The 17566-nt window shown below is 35.2% G+C and overlaps 1 protein-coding gene, 2 long non-coding RNA genes and 1 other non-coding gene across 22 annotated transcripts; 2 read left to right on the top strand and 2 right to left on the bottom strand.

Annotated features, from left to right (window-relative positions):
• Positions 1-1115: 1115 nt before the first annotated feature.
• LOC111906185 (uncharacterized) lies at positions 1116-4105 on the bottom strand. 2 transcript variants are annotated; one of them, XR_002855129.3, is made up of 4 exons: positions 3567-4105; positions 3331-3483; positions 1850-3224; positions 1116-1647 (listed from the first exon to the last, which is right to left on the bottom strand). It is a non-coding gene; the product is annotated as an uncharacterized LOC111906185 (long non-coding RNA). The 2 variants fall into 2 exon arrangements; XR_006189298.2 differs by having other exon boundaries at positions 1850-3483.
• A 202-nt stretch (positions 4106-4307) lies between these two features.
• On the top strand, positions 4308-8488 carry LOC111918626 (uncharacterized). Of its 17 annotated transcripts, none has more exons than XR_008230900.1 (9): positions 4309-4566; positions 5559-5865; positions 6244-6280; positions 6775-6874; positions 6988-7125; positions 7407-7465; positions 7576-7622; positions 7704-7952; positions 8071-8488. It is a non-coding gene; the product is annotated as an uncharacterized LOC111918626 (transcript). The 17 variants fall into 17 exon arrangements; XR_008230901.1 differs by having other exon boundaries at positions 6244-6339; XR_008230895.1 differs by having other exon boundaries at positions 4308-4566; positions 6244-6874.
• A 982-nt stretch (positions 8489-9470) lies between these two features.
• On the top strand, positions 9471-13186 carry LOC111906180 (probable leucine-rich repeat receptor-like protein kinase At1g35710). The gene is made up of 2 exons (XM_052769324.1): positions 9471-12687; positions 12836-13186. The coding sequence occupies exons 1-2, from the start codon at positions 9480-9482 to the stop codon at positions 13015-13017; spliced, it is 3390 nt and encodes a 1129-aa protein (XP_052625284.1). The 5' UTR covers positions 9471-9479; the 3' UTR covers positions 13018-13186.
• Positions 13186-16800, bottom strand: LOC111906179 (uncharacterized). Of its 2 annotated transcripts, XR_008230892.1 has the most exons (5): positions 16372-16791; positions 15831-16247; positions 14876-15273; positions 14205-14284; positions 13186-13673 (listed from the first exon to the last, which is right to left on the bottom strand). It is a non-coding gene; the product is annotated as an uncharacterized LOC111906179 (long non-coding RNA). The 2 variants fall into 2 exon arrangements; XR_008230891.1 differs by having other exon boundaries at positions 14876-16247; positions 16372-16800.
• Positions 16801-17566: the final 766 nt, after the last annotated feature.

The raw sequence follows: 17566 nt of genomic DNA, 5'->3' as shown, positions 1-17566 counted from the left end.
GTCGTAGCTATTTTGCTACATAAATGGTTACGAAATTGCATTATGTAGCTAAATCTTCAGTAGCTACGTAAAATTGTTACAGAATCTAAATGTATAGTTATTTTACTACAGAATATGCTACAAAATGGTTGGTTGTAACTAATTTGCTACGGAAATGGCTACGGAATTGCATTCCGTAGCTAAATCTTGAATACTTGCTACGGAATTAAAATCCGTAGCTAGTTTACTACAAATAATGCTACAAATTTTTTGGTTGTAGCTAGTTCTCTATGAAACTTGTTACAAAATTCATGTGTGTAGCTAGTTGGCTACATAATTGGCTATGAAATAAAAATGCGTAGCTAGTTAGCTATGGAATTGAGATCCGTAGCTATTTTGCTAGGAAAATTTGCTACAAAATAAATTTTTGTAGCTAATCTATTATGGAACTTGTTACAAAAAGGTGAATTTGCAAAATAGCTACGAAATCAAAATTCATAGGTATTTGGCTACGGAAAATTCCGTAGTCAAGTAGTTACGAAATATGTTTCCATAGCAAAATATATAAGATTATTGAAAAAAATATATTAAAAATACACAATTATCTTTGAAAACTCAACAACAAAAATAAGATATTATTTTTAATTGTTTTGAAAATTTAATTATAAAATAATTTCTACATTATAAATATTATAATATTCTGTAATTTGCCACTTTGCATAAACTGTAGGGATTCGAATAGAAAATTCTGCATATTTCACAAAACTTTACTCCTATTGCGAAAGTGGGTAGTAACTGCCAAAACACTGAAACTGTAAGGACCATATGCGAATTTGTTACTAGATGCGAATGAACAAACCACACAGCAGTAGCAAAGCAAAACAACAACAACCCCTGATCATAGATGCGAACTCAATTTTGACCCGATCATCCCCAAGGCATTTAACGTCCCTGCTGCGAACAGCCAAAATCAGTCGAACCATATTTGACTCCAAAAAGTCAACTCCAAATCAAATTCATCAATTCGTTCATCAGGTGAACCAGTCAGCTAATAACAAAAGGCAAACCCCCCTGCGCAACTGTTGAGATCCTCACAAGGTTTTCATTGTTAGTAATAAATATTTTCATTGTTACTCAGGTGTGTGATTTTTTTTTGCTGCCTTTGATTCATTGATGTCTCCATAATGAGACCCCCCTGCAACTGTTGCAATCTGATATGCTAAATGTCATTAGTTTGTTATGTTTGACTATGTTTTTACTTCTCATACTCTCTAATTTGTTATGCTTGACTATGTTCCCATAAACTCATCATTTTTTTGAGAATAAGTGTTCTTGGAGTAGAATTCTTTGGTTCCATTTAATAACTCAGATTGTAGGATTTCCCTGATACAGATTTAAATGTTATAGATTAAAAAGTTTTTGAAAGATTTGATAAAATGATGTGTGTGTGTGTGTGTGTGTGTGAGAGAGAGAGAGAGAGAGAGAGAGAGAGAGAGAGAGAGAGAGAGAGAATACCTGGTTGTTGGGCGAGATGAAGGGTGAGGATGAAGGAGCCAAAGACAGAAGGCAGATTCTTGTGGATTTTGAGATGAAGGGTGGAAGGATCTGGTATTGTAAATATGACATTGATGCAGAATGCATCTCTAATGATGCAAATGAGGAGAGTAACTGGAGGGTAAAAGGGTAAATTAGTATAAGATCATAAACGTCTTCGTTTCACTGAAGCTACATTATGAAATACTTAAACACATGTCAACTATTAAAGAAAGTAGCTTTGAAACAGAACCTTTTAAAATGGTTTTTAATGCAAGTAACAAATATTGCTATGATAATAAGAGTATATAAGAATGAAAGAGAATAGCCTTGTCACCTCAAATAAGAGAATACCAAGGTTGTAGATATTTGCTGATAATGATTCCATTCCATAGAGCTCCTCTAGACAAGCATACCATTTTTTTTCAAGTTCAATAGTTACAAAGTATAACTCTCTCCCTTGTTGAATATGTTTGCTGTTACTTTGAGAACTATTTAGTAATTTGACAACAAGGGTAGAGTTGGAAATATGAAAAAGAGACAAAGAAATGAACTTATTAGTAATTATTAGTAATTAAAGTTGGTGAATAAGCATATAATCTAGAAAGCATGTTATAAGTTATAACCTCTAGGTTTTCTCTTTCTTTATCAGCTAACTTAACCATCTGCACCTCATCTGGTGACAACAAAAGGGCAATTTAATAATTTTCAAGTTTAATAGAAAAAAATGAAAGTATGGTGCTATATTACACACTTTTTTTAGAGTAGGTTGTTCTATCTTGACGAGGATATGGATTTAAATACTTGTTTAATGAAAATCTACTATGTTATTTTCCTAGATTAATATTTTCATTTCAAGCAATAAGGTTAGTAAGTTTGTTTCCTAATCTTTTATTACTCTCCGATTACGACTAGTTTTTGATATTTGTGTGCAGATATAATAAAATGAGCAATAGAAATAGAAATTGGATGTATGAACGACTTGATGATCGGTCAAAGGAATGGAATCCGTAAAAGGAATGGAATCGGTCAAAGGAATGGAATCGGTCAAAGGAATTGGAATTTGAAGAAATTGAAATGTGTCACGTGTTAGGTTAGAAGAGTTTGTAAGGAGAATGGAATTGAATTCAACTCCATTCGTTTACCAACCAAACACCTCAAGGAATGGAATCTCACATTCCAACTCCGGAGGAACACCTTCAACAATTTTGCAATTGTATGTTGCAACAACTTTTTGAATAGCTTCTTTCACATCTTGACTCTGAAACAACAAAAAATATGGAAAATGAGTATTATATGGATAATTGGGATGGGTTCTTATAAATAAAGTAGAGAATGAAAAAAAATCTATCAGAGTAACTATGACAAAAAGCAACACATGGAATGTTATCCCATAGCTTTTGAAAAGTATTTCATCATTTAGATTTAAAAAATAAATAATTACATCACATTACTGACTAAATTAACAACTTAGCCTTGTTAACATTTTCACGTGGACCAAATATATTCACTACTCTCTCCCATTCCCAAACACCAGGAAAAGAACCTATATATAAACAGATTCAGAGAAAAGAAGGCTTCAGACAAGTAATGACCAAAATGCCCTTCTTGTTTTATGTCCAGTATAGTATATATTTCTCAACTTGTGGAGGTGGATTTTGATGTGGTCCATACAAATTGCTTGTGGCATCAGAATTACTGGATAGCACAAACTACGGTTAATGGAAACATTGGTCAGAAAGACGAAAGTTTTTTTTTTTTTTTTTTTTTTTTTTTTTTTTTTTTTTTTTTTTTGCAAAATCAAGGGAGTTTAATTACCTTTAGAACATTCTCTAGGATGAGTTCTTCAGTAAGTTTAACTTCATCAACAGTACCCACCAAGTCCAGAAATGAATGATTCAGAAGATTGGATTTTGAGATTATGTGAATGTCCTTCATCCCTTCGAAATCTTAGTCAATGAATTTGACAAGCTGTAAATAGAATTTTTAGAATGAGAATGAAAACTTGAGTTCCGTATTTGTAACAGATGGAATGTGTGGTGTTATATACGTACTTCTTTATTACGAATCCGATATACTTTCCTATCAAGTTTTTCACCTGAAGCAATTGCCTCAGCTAGTTGCTGAGCTTTCCCATATTCTTCTGATAACCATGAGAAAATACTTGATAAAGAATGTATGTTAATCAAACAAATAATAAATGAAATAAATCTACGCATACGGATTATTTTCAAGAATAGATTATAGAACATAAATTTCTTGGAAAACATCATTGATTACAACATTCTTGGTGAGGATATCAACTACATAGATCATATAAATCGGATTACTGATACAAAAAACAACGAGAATCTCCTACAGATACAGATTAGTGTCAACAAAAACAATACAATAGAGAATTCTCTTGAAAATTAAACAAAAGTCTTCATATAGATATGAAAAAAACAAAGTCTTCATATACATATGAAAATTAAACAAAAGTCCTCATATACATATGAAAAAAAAACAAAAGTCTTCATCTACATATCAAAAAAAACAAAATAGAGAATTCGCAAAATTTTCTTTTTCTGGATTTGGATCCATTTTCTTGCTTCGTTTGAGAGTTGAGAAGTAGAAAAGGAAAAATGATAGATTTAAAAAATACAATCAAACAAAATGAATAGACACAGATTAAGCCACAAGAGACAGTCAACCAAATGAGTGGATGAACCGAAAGGAATCCAAGATTAAGCCAGAGTTTATATAGGCAACAGGGAAAAAGAGGAAATCAAGAAAAAAGTGATCACCACTTAACAAGCTTCTGATAACAACTCAAACATGTAGAAAAAATGGTGTATTTTTCATTCTTTTACAAAAAACGGTTTCCATTTTATAACAAAGTGATAACCACAGGGACCATAACTGTAATTTACTCATATTTTCGATCGCCGATCTCATTCCTCATTCCCCAAACTGTTTATCTCGATCGTCTTCATCATCGTCTGATTTGCTTTGTTCGTTCGCCGCTGCTCCGTCAACCGGTCGATTTTTCTCGATCGTCTTCATCCCTACCCGGTAACATTCTTCTTTCTTCATTCCTCATTTGTTTATTTTTCTCGATTTTTCTCTTTAACACGTTAAATTCTCGAAGAATTTGATCATCGCTGAGAAGTTCGTTTCCGCTTCTCTCTCCAATTCATCTGTATGTATAAAATTTTCGAAAATTCAGAGTGTCAAGTGTATAGACAGATTTCTCAGAACGTAGCTTCAATTGTATATTTTGCTTCTCGTTTTCCCAAACCTAGTTTAGTTGACTTTTTATTTAATTTGGACTTTTCAATTTCCTTTTCGTGCCTCTGAAGTGCACCTTCTTTGATCATTTTACCAAATGTTGTTTGAATTGAAACTGAGGCCTTGACCTAAACCTGGCATGTTGTTCAAGCATAAGTTGATCATGTTCACACCTGATTGAAGTTGTTGGCCCAGTATCAACATCACATGGAGAGTCAATGTTTTTTCTTCTTATCCATTGACTAAACCTAATACTCAAAACACCCAAGAATTTTTCTCCAATGAGAAGTGTGTTAAAAGCCTAGGAATTTTTCTCCATTGCATACAGAACAAGAATCAGGTGTGTTCAAGCAACTGATAAAAAAAAGCTAAAGTTCCAAAAAAAAGTAAACTATATGAAATAAGGGAAAGAGAAAGATATCTGGGAATCTTGAAGCAAGTAGAGTAGACACAGGGTGTTAGTTGACATCCTTGAGCCTCTTAATTAAAGAGTCTAGGGATTTTTTCTTTGGATTTTGCTTGTAGCCTCTTGATCCAAAAGTTCCAAACAGTCGCTCAGAAGGATCCTTTAGTTTCTCTGAAATGATCCCTACTTTTCTGTAATCCAAAGCCGATTAGTAGCTTCTTCTTCAGATACAAGAGAAGCTTGGTTTTCAGCAAATGATTCCAATAATTTTATATCTAGATCAATCCCCATCACAACATTCAAACTGAACCTTTTCACAACCAACTAAAAAGTTAACAATTGTTTCTAAGATGTAATATCTGTTGTGCAGTGGAAAGAAGTGTCTCCAGAAAGATGATCACCTCATTCACATATTCGTTGTCACTTTTTCATTTACCAGAGTATTAGGTTCAGAGGGGCAAGATTGTCCAGGTGGGTGAGGTTTATCACCAAAAGGGTGTTGACCCATGTCCGAGACAATTTCATCATCAAATTCCCACCATACCCCTGTGTCTTGATCTTTAATATGGGCTACATAGTGGCCACTATTTACAGCTACACCCTTGTGAATCAAAATTGCTGATAAATCATATATCAATTCTCCCATGTCAACATGTCCAGGGAAACAAAATGCAGAGGTTATCTTTTTCTTTGTTGTAGTCTATGAAAAAGCATATAAGAGGTCAATATGGTAATTGAGATTTGTTTGGTTACAAGATTATAAAGAATGTTCTTACAAAAGTACTGATTGTCCCCTTGAAGCTCTTCAACAGAAAGATAGTCATGTAAACTTTCATCCAAACTCTTTAAACCCTTGACATTTAACTCCACTCCATAAAAGTCTTCAACATTTGACGAGGCTTCTGATTGGTTCCCACATTTTAAACACCTAGGTCACCAAATGAAGTGATGACAACGGATAAAATTCTACTGTTGGCATCTCAATTATATGAAATATCTTTATAATCAGCATTCATAATATATCAATTAATGATTTTTCTTGTTGGATAATGTAGGAGCCAGAACCGATTGATTGGGAGTACTACAGGAAAGGTCTTTCTTACCAAAAAACAAACATGCATACACTTTTATACCAACAAACCTATTGATTGGTAGTAATTTTAATTGCAGTTTTTGTGCAACCATAGAAATCATTCCATTAGGGTTCTAATTTTTATTGTTTTTCTAACTTTATTTTAGATAAAATTCAAAATATTTTATAGATAATTTTGAATTTTTGGTCCTATATCTTTTTTGTGTATTAACACTCTTGTTTAAAATCATTTGAGTAATGGCCTCATTTTGTGTATACTATCTAGACACCCCTTTTCCCTTCCTAACATTCCTTTGAACTATGTTATAATGTGCTAAGTTGGTGAAGGGTAAAACGGTCATTTATCATACTCAAATAGTCTTTATGTATGCAATATATTTTTTTAAATTTGAATTTTTTAAAAAGTAGTATGCTTAAACTTTTAAAAAGGGTAAAACAATCACTCTACATTGTAGATTCCAACCTAATATGATGTTCAAATTCCTTTTGTCAGGTATATACTAGATAACAAGTTTCACCTAACAACATTTCTTGAAGATGACACCAAATCTAATGGATATTCTTCAAAAGAATTGTCATGGCTTCCTAATATAGTTAAATATTTTGTTCTTCCTGCTAGCTTCCCTGGTTTATTCCTTTTTCATTTTCACCTCATATGGTATCTCTAATATTTTTCTTCTCTAATTGTTTTTTTTTTCAAAATCAGGATCTGTTTAAGATGATTACTTGGAATACATGTTGTTACAGTTTCCAACCAATGTCACTGGATGGATTTGTCACACATTGGTCACTTCAAGTCTTCTAAAGGCATGTCAATCTAAATCAAGCCAGTACTTCTGATTGGGTATCAATCTAACTTGCTACCTTTTTTCTAATTCTTTTTATTAGCAAACAAACATTTTGATTCCCTAATCTAATTTCCTCTACTTCTTATTCCCTTTGTTTTTCATTTCAGTCATCTCTTTTTATTCTTTTGTAATTATCATGATCTTTTTGTTCTATGTCATTGTCTAGTACTTAAGGCTGAATCATAGATTTTGTAAAGGATAGAATATAGAATTATAGATTATAATGTTCTTTGATTATCGTTCTTTTTATAAAATTCTGTGAATTTATATAATACAGGTAGTTGGTTTAGACTATTCTTCTGGAACCACAGCTGCAGCTTTTGCTGCTGCCATCAGGTGATTTTCTATATAACTTGATACTACTATAATAGTATAATTGCAAGAATTTCTTTTTAGGGTTAAAGATATGATTATATAACTCTAACATTTTTACTAAAAACATGTAGATGGGTGTCAAAAGATGGAATTGGTGCCATTGGACATTTTTTTATTAGTAGGTTTTCTTCAAAATCTCATAAATGGATACAAAAACACCAAATTTGTGCATTAACCATGATGGATTTGCCTTTCACAGGTGGAAGATTTGGGAATCTTTTTGATGATGATCCAAAATAATGGCGCATGTATGCAGACTTCATTGGAAGTGCTGGAAGGTGACTAATGGATTTTTTCTGTTATCCACTTAATACCAGTTTTTTTTTAAAAAAAATTAAATTAATTTTTTCCCCTATGTTTTAATGTGATATGCAACATCTTTGATCTCACTACACCTCTCTATCCTGCATATTTCCTCCCACTAGCATCTTTAGGGAATCTTGCAAAGGTATGCAAATTTACAAGATTGATCGAATAACAAAAGCATTAAAAGTTAAAAAATAATATTCATTTTCTTTTTTGTGTGCTTTAAAATTTTTAGATATTCATTTGATTGATATTTTTAGTAAAGGATCTTCTTAAATGCATCGCGAACAATACGAGGATAGTAATGCTGAGACAAAAGTCAAGATTGAGAATTTGAAAAAGTTAGTTGAGACACAACGCGAACAATATGAGGATATTCAACAAAAATATGAGGATCTTCAGCAAAAATATGAGGATGCTCAGAAAAAAAAATGTGGAGTTTCAGCAGAAAAATGTGGATGTTCAAGCAAAGTTTGAACAACTTAGCACAAGCAATGAATGTCATTAACACATTGAGTGGGCAAGTCAAAACTTTTATTAAACAATGATAGAATATTATGTATCGAATAATGTTTTACGTTAAATTTTTAGCGACTTTTAATTTTGAAATATGTATCTTTTGATGTATTGGATATTTCTTTTAGTTTCTATAGAAATACTTTGTTATTTTTGGTTTTATATTAATTGTATTTTTGTAAATTGATATAATAAGTCAAATTAAATAACCGAATTTTATAGAAAAAATGGTATTGAATGATTGTTATGGAATTGACTACAAAAAAGTTGTTACAGAATTTGCTACGGAATGAATGGTTATGGAATTTGTTACGGAACGAATAGCTACAAAATTTGCTACGGAACAATTAGTTATGGAATTTGCTATGGACCAAATGGCTACGGAATTTGCTACGGAACAATTAGCTACGGAATTTGCTATGGACCAAATGGCTACGGAATTTGCTACGGACAAAATGGCTACGGAATTTGCTACGGACAAAATGACTACGGAATTTGCTACGGACCAAATGGCTACAGAATTAGCTACGGAACAAAATAGATACAGAATTTGCTATAGAACTCATTGTTACGGAATTGTGATGGAAGTGTGTTGTAGTTGAAATGCTACGGATAGACATCGTAGCAACGGCCATAGCAAAATTGCTACGAAACTATAATTTTGTAGTTAAACATTTTGCTACAAGAAATCTTACTATGGAATCTCATTGGCAAATTCCGTAGCAACTTTCGTAGTTATTTAGGTTTAGCTACGGAATTACATCATTTTGCTACGAAATTTTTCCGTAGTTAAATCGAAATTTTCTTGTAGTGTTACATTGTTAAATTCTACAATAACATATAATACCGCATGTTGTCTTTTCGAAATCCTAGCTCCTTGCTAAATTTTGGGTTACCACGAATTTTTTTGTTATAAGAATAAATGAGTAATGTTATGACAGATAGATACAATTCAAAGTGTAAAACACTCCTTTGTGGAAAAATTTGACACCGACTTCTAACGTAAAAGACACTCCTTGTGGAAAAATATGACATAGGACAAATTTTCTTTTCGAGTACGTGAAAAAGAAAACAAGAGAAAAAGGTAGCTCAAGTATAAATTAGGACATGCAAACCATTCTTTTTTACTAAAAGCAACATGGCAAAGCAAATAATGTCTTCTTCAAACTTGTTATTTTTCTTTCTGGCTCTACTAATCATCACACTCTACACCATACCAAATTTCGCATCTGCTTCTTTGGAGGAAGCCAATGCTCTTCTTAAATGGAAATCAAGCCTTCAAATCCCAAAAAACTCCTTACTATCTTCATGGATTCCCCTCCCTTTGAATTCCAGTGCATCGGTTCCATGCACTTCTTGGTTTGGAGTAGTATGCAATGCTGATGGGAGCACTCAGAAGTTGAACCTCACATCATCTGGATTAAAGGGTACGCTTCATCAATTTTCATTCTCTTTGCTACACAATCTTACGCATTTTAATCTCAGTCTGAACAACTTCTATGGCCCCATCCCATCAGAAATCCAACTTTTGTCCAAACTTATCCATCTTGATTTTTCTGAGAATAATTTTTCTGGAGTAATCCCACCTGAAATAGGAACCCTGCACCAGCTAACCATCTTGTACCTATATTCAAACAATATATCTGGTTCAATTCCTTCATCCTTGGGCAATTTGAAGTATCTCAGTGAACTTTTCATGAGCCACAATCAACTTAGTGGTTCTATTCCTTTATCTCTAGCAAAGCTGAGTAACCTACAGATTCTGTACCTAGGTGTGAATAAATTATCTGGTTCCATTCCTATTGAACTTGGGAATTTTAAGTCTCTCACTAAGCTTGGTCTGAGCTCCAATCAACTTACTGGTTCTATTCCTTCATCATTGGGTAATTTGACATCTTTGAATCTCCTTTATTTGCACACCAATCAGCTCTCTGGTCCCATTCCTGTTGACCTTGGGAATTCGAAGTCTCTCACTGATCTTGCTGTGAATGAGAATCAACTTAATGGCTCTATTCCTTCATCATTGGGTAATTTGACATCTTTGAATCTCCTTTATTTGCACACCAATCAACTCTCTGGTCCCATTCCTTTTGAACTTGGGAATTTGAAGTCTCTCACTAATCTTGGTCTGAGTAACAATCAACTTAGTGGTTCAATTCCTTCATCATTGGGTAATTTGACATCTTTGAATCTCCTTTATTTGCACACCAATCAGCTCTCTGGTCCCATTCCTGTTGACCTTGGGAATTCGAAGTCTCTCACTGATCTTGCTGTGAATGAGAATCAACTTAATGGCTCTATTCCTTCATCATTGGGTAATTTGACATCTTTGAATGTCCTTTATTTGCACACCAATCAGCTCTCTGGTCCCATTCCTGTTGACCTTGGGAATTCGAAGTCTCTCACTGATCTTGCTGTGAATGAGAATCAACTTAATGGCTCTATTCCTTCATCATTGGGTAATTTGACATCTTTGAATCTCCTTTATTTGCACACCAATCAGCTCTCTGGTCCCATTCCTGTTGACCTTGGGAATTCGAAGTCTCTCACTGATCTTGCTGTGAATGAGAATCAACTTAATGGCTCTATTCCTTCATCATTGGGTAATTTGACATCTTTGAATCTCCTTTATTTGCACACCAATCAACTCTCTGGTCCCATTCCTGTTGAACTTGGGAATTTGAAGTCCCTTAATAAGCTTAATGTGGGCGACAATCAACTTAGTGGTTCTATTCCTTCATCACTAGCAAACCTCAGCAACATACAGTGGCTGAACCTTGGTGGTAATAAATTATCTGGTCCCATTCCTAGTGAACTTGGGAAGTTGAAGTCTCTCACTCATCTTTCGGTGAGCAGAAATCAGAATAATGGTTTTATTCCATCATCATTTGGTGATTTGACATTTTTAAATTTTCTTTATATACATCACAATGAGCTTGTTGGTCCTATTCCTAGTGAACTTGGGAAGTTGAAGTCCCTCACTGATTTTAAGGTGAACAACAATAAAATTAGTGGTTCTATTCCATCAGAGTTTGGCAATTTAACTCAACTACAAAGACTTGATTTGTCTTCGAATCATTTGGTTGATGAGATCCCAAAGGAGTTTGGGAAGATGAAAAATATGTTGGAAGTGTACTTGGCAGGCAACCATCTTTCAGGTGTTATACCTCTAGAGCTTGGATTTTGTGAACTCCTTGAAGTACTCGATCTATCCAAAAACAGATTGAATGGGTCGATTCCAACAAGTATCGGTCAATGGGAACACATCCACTACTTGAATCTTAGTAATAACAAGCTCAGTGAGAAAATTCCATCCGAGATTGGTAAATTAGTTCATCTTACAGACCTTGATTTATCTCAGAATTTTCTCACAAAAGAGATACCAGCTGAAGTTCAAAGTTTGCAGAGTTTGCAAAATTTGGATTTTTCTCACAATAGACTGTCTGGTTCTATTCCTGATGCTTTTGTAAATTTGCCTCGTGGTATTGATATCAACCTTTCTTTCAATAAGCTCTCAGGTCCAGTCCCCCTTTCAGCTAACTTTGTGAATGCGTCCATAGAAAGCAATCCAAATTTGTGTGGGAATATTACGGGATTGAAACTTTGTCCAAGTCAGATTATGAAGAAGAAAAATGATCCCTTTCATCACAAGCTCATCCTTGTAATTACGCTTCCTCTTATCGGGGCTGTTTTACTTGGTGTATTCATGTATTGCCTCATTTCTTATCAACAACAAAAGAAAAAGTCTCCACAAAAACCAACGGACAAGGAAAGTGGCAATTATTTCTCTATTACAAGTTTCCATGGAAAAGTAGTGTATGCTGAAATCTTGAAGGCAACAAATGATTTCGATGAAGCATACTGCATTGGGACCGGAGGATATGGGACTGTGTACAAAGCCGAGCTACAACCTGACAATGCGGTAGCTGTCAAGAAACTTCACTCATCATCTGAGAATGTTGACCATAATGGATTCCTTAATGAGGTACGAGCATTAACGAACATAAGGCATCGAAACATAGTGAAACTATATGGATATTGCTCCCATGTTAGCCACTCATTTTTGATTTATGAATACCTTGAAAATGGAAGCCTTGGATCAATCTTAAGAAGCGATGTCTTAGCAAAAGAATTGGATTGGTTGAAAAGAGTAAATATTGTAAAGGGCTTAGCTAATGGTTTGGCTTATATGCATCACGACTGCTCACCTCCTATAATTCATAGAGACATTTCTATTGCCAACATCCTTCTTGATTCTGATTGTGAGGCACATATTTCTGATTTTGGCACATCCAAGCTTTTGAAACTCGATTCATCCAACTGGACCGCAATTGCAGGCACCTATGGTTATATCGCACCAGGTAACACTATCTCGTGATTGTACCTCTACATATTCTTAAGTTTCATGATAAATATAAATAAGTATATGCACATATATGACTCAATGTTAGAATGTTGTGGGGTTGATATAACTTTTTTTGTTTTTATCTCATGTTTCTTTGGATGTAGAGCTTGCTTATACGATGGTGGCAAATGAGAAATGCGATGTTTATAGCTTTGGAGTTGTTGCAATAGAAGTGATAATGGGAAAGCATCCCGGAGATCTCATAACATCTTTTCCAACATTGTCTGCTGATTATCTGGTGCCAGCAACCGTGGGAGATAGTCGGATACCTCCTCCCTCATCATAAGTTGAGAAACAAGTGAAGTTGGTTTTGAGTCTCTCAAGAGCATGTTTGAACTCCAATCCACATGAAAGACCAACAATGCAACAAGTTTCAAATCTGTTAATGAAGGATCAGCTTTGAATTGACATCTCTTGGGCTGATTGAAATAGTGTACTTTCAGTGTTCTTTTTACTTTTCTTATGTTCCCTATATGCATCATGTCAATATGTATTCATATGAATGGCTTTTTGTTAAGAAACTTCACATATGTTTGTGAACAAATAAGTAAATGAAAATTACTATGCTTTTAAAACTGTCTACTGGAAATCAAGGACAACACCATCAAAAAAAGTCAAGCTTTGACTACCTGTGTGTTAGATGTAATCTTATTAATTAATGCAAGTATAAAAAGCTTCTTCATCTGAATCTCCATTCCATGTTTATTGGTAGCTAGCACCAAAATGACACTAGTAGTTTCATGGATACTCAATGGATCATGGTGTAACATCCAAAATTTCAAAACAATTAAAATTTTTCAAAATCACCCATTTTATTAACATTGTTACAAAAAGGTTTTCAATACATCATTAAACAGAGTAATTTCCCAGGTTCATATCATAAAACACCAACGCGAGGAATGGTACGATCACGCCTTTGCCTTGCCACAGACTCTTGAGAACCTGAAACATAAAACCACAACTGTAAGCCCGAAAGCTTAGTGAGATACCCCCAGAATACCAACCACATATACGCCTTTCCAGGCCCTGACCTTCCGGTCCATGTGTCTCAGGGGACTTCCGTCCCTGCTGGGTAAACCTTCCGGTCCTACCCACGCCGACCTTCCGGTCCATCACACAACATAATCGCCTTCCGGCCCATAACATATTGCCTTCCGGCCCATAAGCATAAAATGCACATATAATCATAACAAGCAATCATATAGCAGTTCATAGACAACAATCGATCAACAGATCACATATCATAGCATTACTCTAACAAGATACCGGTCTAGCCGGTCACTATCATAACATTACCCTATAACCAGTCAACATACTAAATGCATACATACGCTTTTCCAGGCCATGACCTTCCGGTCCACATAGCAACGCCTTCCGGCCCATAACATGTAATGACAACTACTCGGATTTCCATCCGATAAAAGGGTCGGCCTTAGTGCCATAAACCCTAGCGATATAGTGAGGATAACTCACCTCGAAACTGCCGACTGAACAGATAGCTCAAGCTGCTCCGATCACTGATACGATCTCCTCTCTGGACAGTCACCAATGCACTGAACTCAAACAATAAACAACAATTACCAAAATACCCCTGGAACCACTGGTCAATCCTTGGTCAAAGACAAGGTCAAAGTCAACCCCTGACTGACCCTACTCGCCGAGTCCCCATACTCAGAACTTCACTTAACCCACGACCTAACTCGCCGAGTCACCCCAAGACTCGCCGAGTTCAACGACTCTGAGTCCACTCGCCCTTGACTCACCGATTCCTTAAGATTCCCTTTCTACACGTCGATTATCCCCTTTTTACTCGACGAGTTCCTCCTGGAAGAATCGCGGGGCCACCCCGACTCAACTCGCCGAGTCTGAAGAACAACTCGACGAGTCCCAGTTAATCTTCAAGCTACTCGCCGAGTCTGTTCATCGACTCGGCGAGTCCATGCCATGCAACCGCTCAACTGCATCCTGGGATAGTTATGGTTCCGAAATACACAAGCATGGGACCTTCTGGACCTCTAAAGGTCCTAATACAGGGTTATATTCGTTTGGTTAACAAAGTAATAATCCATCTAATCACCAAATGGGTTCCATAAACCCTAGATCCATGCACACATCAATATAACAGAAATGATCCGAAATATTACCTGAATAACACACTCTCTGTGTCCCCAAACCTTAGAACTCGAATCCCTTGCAGTTCCTTTAGCCAAGACTCTTCTCCTCCTTGCACCACAATTTCTTCAAGTCACCAATGGCCTTCAATCTTGCCCTAGATGCCCACAGCCGCTTAGGTTCTTCTCAGTCGACTAAAAGACGGGCAATGACGGCATATAGTGCGTTATATACGACCCAAACCTGAACGGTTAGGGTTTTCGCTAAACAGCGTAGACTCGCCGAGTCCATATCGGACTCGTCGAGTCCGGTCGCGAACCCGCGACCAAGTCTGCGATCCTACTCGGCGAGTCTAGGCTCCAACTCGCCGAGTCCCCTCTTAAAACACCCCCAAAATCATACTTATATCAATATTTGAAATTCCGGGCTACTACACATGGAAGAAATTGCAAAGTGATTGTCATTTGAGAATATTGTTACTGCAAATCAGGAAAGAAATAAAACAAGGTCTCTCCCTCCACATATATTGATGGGCATCAGCTTTTTCCAAAGACATGCTATTTAATGTTAACCAAGTTTTTCCAAAGACACCATAAGAACATTAAACAGCTACAAAAATAGGTAAGTCTGGTTCACATTTTAAGTGTAAAATTAGCTAATATGTCAATAGCATTGCCTGGAAATCATACTTCTCTCATTCTGTATTGGTGTATTGGGTGTCTTGGAGATCATTTATTTTCTGTAAATATTCTTTGTTTTCAAGTACTCTATAATATCAATACACTACACTATGAACAAACCAATACCATACAGCTGATGTGGCATTAAATTCAGAAAAAAAAATTAAAAAAAAAAACATTGAGGCATTTCATCAAACAGTTGATATTTATTAGACTAACATTTTTGCCAGGAACATGTACAAGCGATCCTAAACGGAATGTTGGAAGAAGATAGAACAGAAAAATGAGGAAAGACACCAATACATACCTTTTAATTAATTGATATCCACTTCAACGATCCTGACCACCACTTCAAACCACTCTGCGTCTACTATGGAAATGGATTCACACTTTTGTGTAATCACCAATCTGACTTTAAGTTGATAAATTTTGTGCAATTTGGATGGATTCAAATGATTTGTTTGTGGTTTCTGCACTTGGATTCAAATGATTTGGATGGATAAATTGACTTCGTCCATGGTGTAAGCAGGGGTCCGAAAGTAGAATTGTAGGGTGCCTTGTGCTATGGTCTCTTTGGAATCTCGAATTGGTTTTGTCAATGGTGTAAGCTAGTCTTGAAACCCCCATCTTCAATGTCTGAGAAGGCGAGGATGTTGTGAACTTCTCCAAACAGGGGTCTGAAGGTATAGAAATGTTGGGTGCCTTGTGTTATACAGTGTTTGATCTGTTTGGAAAACACGCAATTCCAGAGTTTTTAATCATTGTCATAATCATTAAAGATATAGTGTATGATGAGATTCAATTGCTATCCTTCAACTGGGTAAATAACAGAGGCAGTAGATTCAAACCTGCAATAGAAAACTGCTGTAATTGATCCTCTTTCTTCCTGACTGCATTCTCAGGGGAGGGGGGTCTGGCGCTTTATGGTGTTGATGAATTGGGTAAATAACAGAGGCAGTAGCTTTATGGTGTTGTACATACATGCTGTGAGATGACTTCCTCCCTTTCGATTCAACTTTTGACTATTTTGTCACTTGCATTGCTTTGGTAAAATTCAAAGTTTTTGGTTGGTGCTACTACATACATGCTGTGAGATGGCTTTCTCTTTTCCGATTCAATTTTTGACCATTTTGCCCTTGGTGTTGCTTTGGTAAAATTCAACCGTTTTTTTAGTGTTGTTTTCTTTTCAAGACTTATTAATTCCTCCTTTCTTCTGGCTGCTGAATTTGGAGCATTGATCATTTTGATAGGTGTGTTTTCTTTTGGAAAGAAAGTTTTATTAGAATTATTTGGAAAACAAACATAAATGTATTCTGAGTTACATTGCACTTTTTATCCCAACAAAAAATCCGTCGAGTATTCTGTCACTAATATGTGAAGATAAGGACCCTAAGAGAAAGAATTGATCACGTGGGATGTGTAGATGAATTCTAATGATTTGTGTCAACTAATCAGTTGCGGAAATATGAGAAACAAATAATAATACAGTTGTATTTCATTTTTTATTTAATTATCTTCATCTTAAGTCCGTAAGTGTGAGACGTTTTAGATGCTTCACAGAAAAGCGAATTAACAGATGAAATTGATGGCAGGGAACAATAAGAATCATCAGTTTTTATTTAAGTATCTTCCTATTTATATTCTTTAATTTACGGTTTTCCATCATTCACACCTTCAATGAACACACCATGTGCATTTGTATTTTAGATTCTTTTAAAGGACCATTATGTTATGTCCCTATCTCCGTTGACCCCATTCACACACTTTTCACATGGATCATCTCTATAATAGTCTCAGTTACAGAACTAATTATGCAGTAAAACACAGTTTGAGTGAAATTTCTATAAATTAGTATTTATCACAAAAAAAAAAGTCTAAATAATCAAGTTAAGTTATATTATTACGTTGTTAAATCCAACAATAACATATAATACTGCTTGTTGTCTTTTTGTATTCCTAGTGTTTTGCTAAATTTCGGGTTACAACGAATTATATTGTTCTAAAAAAAGGATTGATATCATGACAGACAGATACAATTCAAAG

This window comes from Lactuca sativa, chromosome 3, assembly GCF_002870075.4.
Source record: "Lactuca sativa cultivar Salinas chromosome 3, Lsat_Salinas_v11, whole genome shotgun sequence".
NCBI classification, from domain to species: Eukaryota; Viridiplantae; Streptophyta; class Magnoliopsida; order Asterales; family Asteraceae; genus Lactuca; species Lactuca sativa.
This window is presented reverse-complemented; position numbering and strand designations above follow the sequence as displayed.